General features: G+C 38.5%; 1 protein-coding gene across 9 annotated transcripts; it reads left to right on the top strand.

The window, feature by feature from the left end:
• Window positions 1–297: 297 nt before the first annotated feature.
• On the top strand, window positions 298–10,413 carry LOC149545449 (uncharacterized). 9 transcript variants are annotated; one of them, XR_016353590.1, is made up of 3 exons: window positions 1,118–1,151; window positions 1,825–1,883; window positions 7,753–8,326. XR_016353590.1 is itself a non-coding variant. In XM_089790657.1 (3 exons), the coding sequence occupies exons 1-3, from the start codon at window positions 1,204–1,206 to the stop codon at window positions 10,061–10,063; spliced, it is 486 nt and encodes a 161-aa protein (XP_089646783.1). In that variant the 5' UTR covers window positions 1,160–1,203; the 3' UTR covers window positions 10,064–10,413. The 9 variants fall into 9 exon arrangements, 5 of the variants coding, with proteins under 5 accessions (XP_089646787.1, XP_089646783.1, XP_089646786.1 ...); XR_016353588.1 differs by lacking the exon at window positions 1,118–1,151 and adding an exon at window positions 1,160–1,438; XM_089790657.1 differs by lacking the exons at window positions 1,118–1,151; window positions 7,753–8,326 and adding exons at window positions 1,160–1,438; window positions 9,872–10,413.
• Window positions 10,414–10,842: the final 429 nt, after the last annotated feature.

Below are 10,842 nucleotides of genomic sequence, written 5' to 3'. Positions count from 1 at the left end.
AATTGCAAGCGAATGACTCTTCTTCCGCTTGCAAAATCTGAAGAACAATCCTGAAGAAGAAAAAACCTTTAGGGCTCGTTTGTTTGCTGGAATTAACCTGGAATAGGGAAACGGGAATAGGAAAATTGGAATAAATCTATTCCAATTTTGGCCCAAAATGAGAATAAATCGAATTCCAAGTATTTTTTGGAATTAGATTTATTCTTGCATTGGACCAAAATTGGAATAGATTTATTCCAATTTTCCTATTCCTGTTTCCCTATTCCAGGTTAATTCCAGCAAACAAACGGGCCCTTAGAATTGACATTTTACAATTCTAATATTGCATTAATGTCTCACTTGAAACAACCCATCAGCGGGGCAATGGTAACAACAACAACATTAGTGGTAGTCCGACAATGAAAAAACCTACAGCAATCTGTTATGCAGTTTTGTTTTTGGACAAAAATGTTGTTCTACCACCACCGCTGCCAATTTGTTGCAGAAGAAGGATACTCCACTGCAGCCCAAAAAAAATTTGGTTATCAAACCCTTAGGGTTTCATTTTGTTGATTTTCTTTTTGTCTTTTTCATGAGATTGAAAGAGGCTGAGCGGATGGAGAGGTGCAAGGAGGCATCCTATCCGCCATTGGAGACCAAATATGAGCATTTGCTACAAGATCAATACCGTGGCCACATCCAGGTGAGTGTGTATAGAACGTACTATTTTCACAGTTTCATTCCTATAATGGATTCTTATTTAATTTCATTTTTATCCTATTGTTGTCTCATCTTTTTCCCTCTCTAGTATCTTTTTATAAAATAGTTGTACAGTTTGAAATATTTTGGAATTTGATTGTATAAATTTTTTGATTAATAATACAACAATTTAATCGAATTGAAGTTATATGTTTAGATTTAATTACAAATGATTCTGAATTGCTTAATTTAGAAAATAATAATAATAATAATAATTTAAATAAAATATTAGTAACCATTTTTTTATTAATTCCGTATTTCTAAAGCTTTCGCGTTTATTTACTAATTTTATCTATTATACAATAATTATTTTAATCTTTTTATTCTACTTAATTAAACTATTTAACTTATGGCAAATAGAGCCACTACGTGGCACTTTTTTTTTTTTTGAGGCCTCGATTCTCCTCTATCAGGTGTGCTCAGTTCTTCAACAAAACCTTTTAATATTCTCTAATCTAATTTCATATGCACATATACGTTAAGTCCAGCCATCTAAACAAAAATAATAATCTCTTTCCTTACATAAAATGGGACTTAAACCCTCGACTTTGGCTTTTGAAGCGCGATGTGCTCCTTCCTCTACAGTCTGGAAAATACCATTCACTGTATATGGGTTTCTTCACAAAAAGGCAGACTCTGAAATGTTTCGGTAGTCTCTCGATCAGCGGGACGAGCTTTCTGCAGCGATGCATTTTACGCGGTGGGCTTCAGCTTTAATTCTTTTATCTTAAACAGAAAATCCTTCATTTCGAACAACATTAGTCTACTTAATTCTCTCCCTTTTGCATCTTTTCTGTATTAAAAAACTGTGACCCGTACTTTTTCAATAGTGATTTTATCCCCTTAAATAGTGACAGCTTCAACATGAAAAAAAAAACGGTGATCTTCACTAAAAAACTCGCAGAATTACCTATGATCAAACAGTTCAAAACACTACTTGCACTGATACCAAGTTAAAAACCAGACATAGAGGAAAAACGCAAATATGGGCTCTGCTGGTCTTTATTTATTAATTTATAGAAGCATACATATTAAATGCTAGTTCCACTGTAGCAGAGACTTAGCTTTGGAGTTGACTGTGAATAGGTGCAATACTGTGCGTTAGAACAACGTGGATGGCTGTAGATGGAGTTGAGCGGTTGGATGTGAGTATTGCTTAGCCTGTGTCGACATATTGGCCGTGCTGATAATTAATTTTCTAATTCTAGTATCTCCTCATAAATTAATTTTCAGACAATTTATCCTCATGAAATACAAACGATGAGTCCCAACCTAGAGCCTCGTTAGGTACTCATTTACAATCACTTGTCAAAATACTATCATTCATATTGTTTCTGTCAACACAGTCACTTAGGTTTTCACGGTTTATCCCTAACCATGCAAAATTGAAGTGGTTTCAAGCTCACTACAAACATCACACATGTGGTTTCAAGATCACCACAAACTTTTCATTATAGGGGTTTTAGCTCACCACAAACCTCACTCACAAATGGTTTCAAGATCACTATAAACATTGCACCTAGGTGGTTTTGGATTACCAAAAACCAAACACGCACTAGTTCTAATGACCACAAATTATCATTACGGGGATATTATCATCACTATGTGCTTTTCTCCATTTGTACCTGCATCAAAATTGATTATTGAGTCCATATAAAAAGAAATCCATCTACCGATATGTAACGGCCCTGGGGAGTAGACTGTTCGACACTTGCTACCCTATCTCAAAATACAAAGGGTTTTGGGCTACGCCTTCTCCTAACATGTTGCAGAAGCTAAAAATTTCCCAAGCTTGACTTAAATAAAGCAATGGCACGACGAAATGTGTCAATCGGATACCACGGATGCACAAGTCAGTATGGCAATGTAAAACAGCAAAGTCCCAAACAAGAATGCAAGAACACAGACCAATTGTATAGGTGGGGCAGATTGCCCAGATCTTCTTTACCATATGCACAACTCAGTTACAATATATAAAGACAGATCTTGTATTCACAAATATAGATCTCCCCAATATGAAAGAGCTAAACAGTTCTAGTTGCTCCTAGTTATTACAATGAAGATGAGTACACCGACTCATACAAATATGACATGAAACAAGATACCAATGGAGTATGCAATCTTGCAACTCGATGTTCAAGACATCTCGACCCTATCGTCAACTCCTGCACTGCTGCTCGCTTTGCTACTCTAATTGCTCTTTGAATTCACTATCACCCAATCCGTTAACTCCAAGCCCATAAACTAGTCGAATGTAAATCCCAGCAAGGTGCCAAGTCTACTTGGCCTCAAAGATCACCTTTGCTCCTATGCGCACCTCACTATCTTTGCACTCCAACTCTTATGCTGCCTGAACTCCACTTCTTAGTCTGCCCCCAAATGAATAACCTAAGCCCCCTTATATAGGAATGCCTTGAGTAAACTCCCAATCCTAGCTATTGTGCAAAATAGGTCCTGACCCATTTTCCCCTACTTCCTAAATTAATGCAATGGCTAGTTATGTTAACCAAACATAACATAACGACTACCTTAGCCGGTCCTATCCTAATGCCCAATACATACAATGAAATAGGCTCGACTTAGTCTAATGCAATACTTTGACTTACATGACACATAAGTCGGTTGCATAGTGCAACGCCCAAGAAAGACTTAACCCTCAACCCTGGGTCCTATTTTACCCAGTTCAATTGTCCACAAGTTCATGTCGGCTCAATCCAACACTTCACCCAAATCATGAGACCATGTCCCCAAGTCTTGACAAAAATCTCAGTTGAGCCAATCTCGAAACAACTCAACCTTTGTTGCCAAAACATCTTCTAAGTTGTCAAGATCACCCAGTCTAGCTGAGTCATTCTGCCAAACTGCCTACTCCATCTCATGAATGCATCGCCAATCCGATGCTCAAAGTCTAGCCCCGTGACATCCTCCCCCATTAAACTATGGCGACATCCTGGGCGCTTGCACATTCGACCTTAATGTGTTGGGAGGTGATCTCTGCCAGGTCACTCCAAGTGCAAACGGTCCCCTTTCTCAAGGGTCCCAAGGATGTCTCTAAAATCTGTTTGATGCTCCGTCTCAACTCCTCTCTCAAACTCGGCTGCAAACGGTCCCAACATCAAACTGACTCCATTCTGAAATGACTCGTCTAAATCCCGAGAATCAAAGCAAATCCACCGAGTGTCACCAAATGTATGAGCTGCCAAGGCTAAGGCAAGATGCAATGTAGAAGGCTGATCCTTCTCAACATCCATCAAAGTCGAGGAATTGAGAGCTCTCTTAGAACTGTGCTCGTGGAATGTCGAGATGAGGCACGTTTTCCCAGTCTTCATCACCATGATACAGTTTAGGTGCGGTGCAACCAATGCTTTGGCTTGCCTCAAAAAGTCTTGTCCCAGAATCAGCTCATACCTATCCAGATCTATAGCAAAAAAGTCTACCTTGTCTTGCCAAGTTCCAAATCGCATGGTCACATCTCGGATCTTGCCAACCACTCGTCTTGGAAGCTGTTCGATTGCCTTGAATGATGCTCCACTCATCTATCTTCAAGCCCAGTTTTCTAGCCCGATCTGTTGATATGTAATTATGTGATGCACCCGAGTCCACCAATGCATTGGCTTCCTTTTTTCCAAAAGTCCAGCTTGTGTAGCTGTCGTTGAACTTGTTACTTGTCTCAATGCGTTAAGTAATTACAAAGACCCAATCTCGGCTATCTTTTTTTCTCCAACCACTACATTCAAGTTAACTTTGTTTAGACACTCTTGCAAAATGATCCGGCTGCTAGCAAATGAAGCAAGTCGTCTTCTTCCTCTTGTTGGTTTCCCCAAAACTCAACTCACCTTCATCTGACTTCACCTTCTTTCCTTTTACGTCACCATTTCATTCTAACCCATTTCATTTCTCTTCCTTCAAACAGAATCGCTTGACCTTCTCGTTGAGGTTGGTTTGAACACCTTCAAACCCGATGGATGCATCTCTGTGTGATCCATCATACCATCAGCTTCCAAAATTGCTTCTCCCAAAATCTACACCTTTTAACATCGTATCTCTTCCGTTGCCTAGGGTTGCAAATTACTCGTAAACAGGTACATCTTTTTCAAAGTTGTTCAATTTCTTACATTCTAGATCTATCTCTCGGAATGTACTTACATATTCCCTCAAGGTGCGGGTATGTTTCAACTTGTCGAAACATTCTCAGATTAACCAATCCGAGTTCCCTGGTCGGAACTACTCTTGCAACGCTGCCTTTAGCTCAACCCAGGTCCGTATAGGTCTCACCGCCTTTCCAGCACGTTCATCAACAAGATGTGTTCTCCGCTACAATTTCGCACTCCCCTTGAAACATGATGCAACCTTCTTCAATTTTGCCTCATCGGACAGCTCGGGAACGCTAGACAAGTATTCCTCCACATCTCAGAAGAAGTTGTCCAACAAAGTATCATCCCATTGTCCTTCATACAATCCGATCTCCATCGAATCTTTATCCCCAAAGTTTCCACCTTGCAATAACGTCTAACAAAGAGCTAGTCCATCCTTCAAGAAGCGCAACTCTTCCCGAAATGACTTCATCTCATTGGCCATCTCAGACAACTCTTTGATCAATTGTTTCTTAAGATTAGAACCTTCCAGCATGTCTAACCTTTCCTCATGAGCTTGAAGCCAATCCTTATGCTTCAAGGTGTCAATCTTGCTTCGTCCAATTTCATGAGGTTGAGGTTGCTCCACATCAAATTGACTATCTATATCTGCCATCATGCCAATCTTATTCCAAGTCTCTCAGATCTCCAACCAATCTGACCCGAGGCTGAACCGATACCAACTGTCCCAATCGATATGTCTAGAATACCTCACTCATAATCTTGGTTCAAACTTGAAACACTCTCATGCTTAGATCAATCGGCTTAGATACCAACTCACCGAGTTGGTATGCATAAAGATACCTTCTCGAGCTGCTCTAACCTGTTCAAGATCAGATTGCTTTGATACCAACTCCTCGAGTTGGTATACACAAAGATACCTCCTTGAGTCGATCTTCTCAACAGTCTATCCCAAATCAGACTTGCTCTAATACCAACTGTAACGGTCCTTGGGAGTAGACCGTTCAACACCGACTACCCTATCTCAAAATACAAAGGGTTCAGGGCTATGCCTTCTTCTAACGGGCTGCGGAAGCTAAAAATATCCCAAGCTTGACTTAAATAACGCAACAGCATGACGAAATGTGTCAATCGGATACCATGGATGCACAAGTTAGTATGGCAATATAAAACAGGACAGTCCCAAACAAGAATGCAAGAACACGGACCAATTGTATAGGTGGGGCAGATCGCCTAGATCTTCTTTACTATATGCACAACTCGGTTACAATATATAAAGACGGATCTTGTATTGACAAATACAGATCTACCCGATATGAAAGAGCTACTAAATAGTCTTAGTTGCTCCCAGTTATTACAATGAAGATGAGTACACTGACTCATACAAATATGACATGAAACAAGATACCAATGGAGTATGCAATCTTGCAACTCGATGTTCAAGACATCTCAACCCTGTCGTCAACTCTTGCACCGTTGCTCGCTTTGCTACTCTAATTGCTCTTTGAATTCACTGTCACCCAATCCGTTAACTCCAAGCCCAGAAACTAGTCGGATGTAAATCCCAGCAAGGTGCCAAGTCTACTTGGCCTCAAAGATCGCCTTTTCTCCTATGTGCACTTTGTTGTCTTCGCACTCCAACTCTTCTGCTGCCTAAACTCCACTTCTTAGTCTGCCCTCGAATGAATCACCTAGCCTCCTTGTATAGGAACGCTCGGTAAACTCTCAATCCTAGCCATTGTGCAAAATAGGTCCTGACCCATTTTACCCTACTTCCTAAATTAATGCAACGACCAAACATAACATAACGACTACCTTGGCCAGCCCTATCTCAATGCCCAATACATACAATGAAATAGGCCCGACTTAGTCCAATGCAATACGTTGACTTACACGGCACATAAGTCGGTTGCATAGTGCAACGCCCAAGAAAGACTTAACCCTCAACCCTAGGTCCTATTTTTCCCTATTCAATTGTCCACAAGCCCGTGTTGGCTCAATCCAACACTTCACCCAAATCATGAGATCATGTCACTAAGTCTTGACAAAAACCCCAGTTGAGCCAATCTCGAAACAACTCAGCCTTTGTTGCCAAAACATCTTCTAAGCTGCCAAGATCACCGAGTCTAGCCGAGCCATTCTGCCAAACTGCCTACTCCATCTCATGAATACATCGCCAATCCGATGCTCAAAGTCTAGCCCCGTGACACGATAGACATAGCTACCCAGCCGCTATACTTGCTAGTTGTATAGAAATCATTTTCAGGTGCTTGGTTCATCAATATGTTAAAACCAAAACCTTTGGGGTTTCAGTCACAACTGATAATGTGCCCCTTACAATAGCTCAAGTACAATAGATTCTCTAGATTTTCCTTTTAACAAGGGTGACATGCACTCAAAAATTAATCCAAAATATTTAACCCATTAACAACACAACCTTTTTCGACTTCACAACTGCACATTGTTTAGGACTGGCCTCTTTTTCAAGAGCCTCCCAAATACTATCAATAACTTCATCAAATGAACATATCAATTTTATGTGGGGTATCTTCAGCTCAAGTGTTCCAATGATAGAGACACATTCTAACACTTCAGCACTAGCACACTTTTATTTTTTGATAAATTTCAACAAACTAAACACCCAACAAACTCTAGCATCCCATCTCACCTCTCATTCAAACATTTTGCATCTGAAACAATCAATGTCAACTCTCACACATTTCACACATTTCATTAACACAAAAAACATGAATGGTCCATCTTCACAAAATACTTCAAACACAAATGCATAACAGAACACCTTTAATAGCAGCATAATAATTTTTCACCTTCAACTTTGGCTTCCTTCTTTTCACAGCTTCTCTTCTTTTTATAGCAGGCGCTCAATCTCTCATTTGTTTTTCTTTTCACCTACTTGCAGCACACATTTCTAAGCCCACCTTGCTTAGATTTTTCGATAGCTCCTTCATAGAGGATTGTTCTATTGTGTTGGATGCAGAAACACAATAGCAAGCACACAAAATATGATGTATTGCTGCACTCAAACTTTGAACGCTCACAGCAAGCGCAGAACACTAAAGGTCACTCCAACTTCAATGTAGTTGACAAGAGTTGACTTTCAATCAGCGAAATGTATCCCTGGTGCCTTGCTCTCTGCAGGCATCTTCATCTGCCACACTCCATTTTCACTTCGCTCTTCAAATGGTGGTGCTTACAACTCCAAATAGGGGCTGGCCTTCATCTATTAATTTATAGAAGGATACATATCAAATGCTAGTTCCACTGTAGCATAGAGCTATGGAATTGATTGTGGATAGGTGCAATAGTCTGCATAAGAAGAACGTGGATGGCTGGAAATGGAGTTGAGCAGCTGTACATGAATATTGCTTGGTCTATGCTGATAATTAATTTACTTATTCTAATACACACCACATGTTTATGTTTGGAGAAAGTCTCTACAAATTGGATAAATCAATAAACAACTTCTTTCTAAAGGCAGTGGCTTCTCTTTTATTTTTGCATTCTTGATTTGCAGGATGGCTTGTATATGTTTTTTTTGCTAAATAACCCTCAACCAAAAGACTTCTTACAGGGGCTGCAGGCAAACCGTTTTATAATATAATTTCACCTGGCAGCCAGGGTGAATTGCATGGCATTGAGATTTATGCATCACTTCTCAACAATTGGAATATTCAAACAAAAAAAGCGGTGCACTCTTAAAAAAAATGTGTATAATGCTCAAAACATTTTGGTTGAACTGAATTGATAAGAAAATAAGAGCTGCAATGCAGCTGGGTTCCCTGTCTAAAGGAAAAATTGGAGAAAGTATCAACTAGTTAGCATAAAACACCATTGTTGCTTGCTGCAATTGTAAATGACTCTGTTGCAAAAACAGTTAAAGAGTTATTGTACACTTCAATTATTCAGCAGTTATTAGCAGCTGATTTTACAAAACCTGAATGAAAAAATAATCCATTTTGCTTTCGAAAGCTTAGTATCTTCTATGTACAAACCGAAAAAAGGTCAGTAAATGGAACTTCTAATCCCGTTGTGAAGGTATAGTATTTCCACCACCATCTTCGGTTTCATTGAGATTATAGATGATGCATCTATCAATTTGGAGAGAGCCATATACTTTTGACCTGCATTATGCAACATAGCTACCCACCTCCAGATGTCAGAATTCCATGTTCATGCATAGGCCCCATAATGACTTTTACTCCAGATATGTGAAAACTAAATCATGGTTGTAATGAAATTTGTTGGTTTAAAAAAAAAATTAAAGAATAAGTGACTAAGTCTTTGTGAAATTTAACCAAATATAAAATGCATAGCAAGGAATTTCTATAACTCAATCAGGAAATAAATCACTGCACACTATAATCCACAACTAGTTGCAGATTTATGTAAAAGAGTTCAGCTTACTCAACTCCACAGACTTGGCAATCAGTTGAAAAAACAGAGGGAAACAAAGAACATAAAGATTTGACAAAATAATCCAATGCAGCTATACATAGGCCTCTATAGGAGAAATAGGATACCAAACAAAGCAATTACTGCTCTACATACAGTTCTAAGGGTTTGTAGCTTTTCCTTGGCATTCTGTTATTGGCTTTAATCCTTTTTAATCTCAGTATATGTAGTACTCTATGTTCTTAAAATTGAAAAAAATATTACAAAGCTATTGTACGGCAAAAATGGTAGTTAGACAGTTACCGGTGCGGACATGGTTGTGTCATTTCCTTGGCACCGTTTCAGACATTATAAATGTCGTGAACACTTATGTATTTTGGCATCATTATCATTGTATGAAATATCATTGTTGTGTATGGAAAAGCATTTGATAATGAATCGTATCTTGCATTGATTATATGTTTTCTTTCCTATTCACCGATGGACTGAACATTTGGCGCTGTTGCCGGGGATCGAACCCGGGTCACCCGCATGACAGGCTAAATATTTTCCAGATTCCTGTATGTCATAGCAATTATTTTGTCTCAACTGTTCAATAATATTTCACTCACTGTTTACTCTGTTAGATATGCATCTCGGTGAGTTTCCGTGGTGATGGCGACTTGGATACATATCCTTCATTCATTTCTTGTATCTCTTTGGCTGTAGTTATAGAATGGTATTTGTCTGACATATGTAAAAGGAAATTGGCACTATTTTTGAGATGTGTACTCATTCTTGATTATAGTATTTTAAGGGATTATACACCGGGTTGTTAATTTGTTGAGAATTTCATAACAATGGATACAATATGGTTCGTAATAACCATGTTGATTTAGTATATGCACTGTTGATTCATGGAGATTAATATTATGTTATTCTAGCAGCACTTTAGAGAATGAAGCTGATCGCTGAGGTATATAAGTCTAAGCATTCCATACTATAAAAGTTGTAAGAATGCGTTGTCTAGTTGCTCAGAGCTGTATGGGTCAGTGAAGGACCGCACTGAAAATATCGGCTAGTTGTTTGGAATCCTACTTTTTAGATGTCTTGTTTACTTGCCTCTGACTAAAATTCTAGGAACATATAATGGCCTAGAAACATTTTTAATTGAGCATATTTTTTGTTATTTGAATTCGCATATATTTCAGTGCCGGAAAAGGATGAAAAGAAGTAATGATATTATATAAAGGAATGCTCCTTGAAATGATCGGCAAACATGTTTGAAAAATAACGTGAGTTTAGGAAGTTTATTTTCATTGAATAAACTTATCTAGTTCTCAATTTTTATTGAATTTAATTGGAGCAAATCTATTTTCATAAGTCATGTGCACAATTTAAAAAGATTCATTATGTATTTGGCACAATTTTTTATTTCCAAGATGATTTATATTTAAGTATACATGGCAAGGGTCCCATGTGAATAATGGTTTTGATTTTTTCAAACAAAATTTTGAATTGTAATTTGTTTCTTAGTTCTATGAGGTGAAATGAGTCATCTTGTATTCATACAAGCACTTGCAAAAAAGAGAGGACCTTTATGTACTTGAGTAACAAA

The sequence above is a fragment of the Cupressus sempervirens genome, chromosome 7, assembly GCF_028749045.1.
Source record: "Cupressus sempervirens isolate cs-2001-9-10 chromosome 7, ASM2874904v1, whole genome shotgun sequence".
NCBI classification, from domain to species: domain Eukaryota; kingdom Viridiplantae; phylum Streptophyta; class Pinopsida; order Cupressales; family Cupressaceae; genus Cupressus; species Cupressus sempervirens.
Note: the sequence above shows the minus strand (reverse complement) of the source record. Positions and strands in the feature narration are given on the sequence as shown.

Coding starts and splice junctions, on each gene's coding strand:
- LOC149545449 (XM_089790657.1), top strand. CDS start 1,204: ATGCACATATACGTTAAGTCCAGCCATCTAAACAAAAATAATAATCTC. Junction 1,439..1,824: donor GCAGCGATGCATTTTACGCG/GTGGGCTTCAGC, acceptor GACTGTGAATAG/GTGCAATACTGTGCGTTAGA. Junction 1,884..9,871: donor ATGGAGTTGAGCGGTTGGAT/GTGAGTATTGCT, acceptor TTACTCTGTTAG/ATATGCATCTCGGTGAGTTT.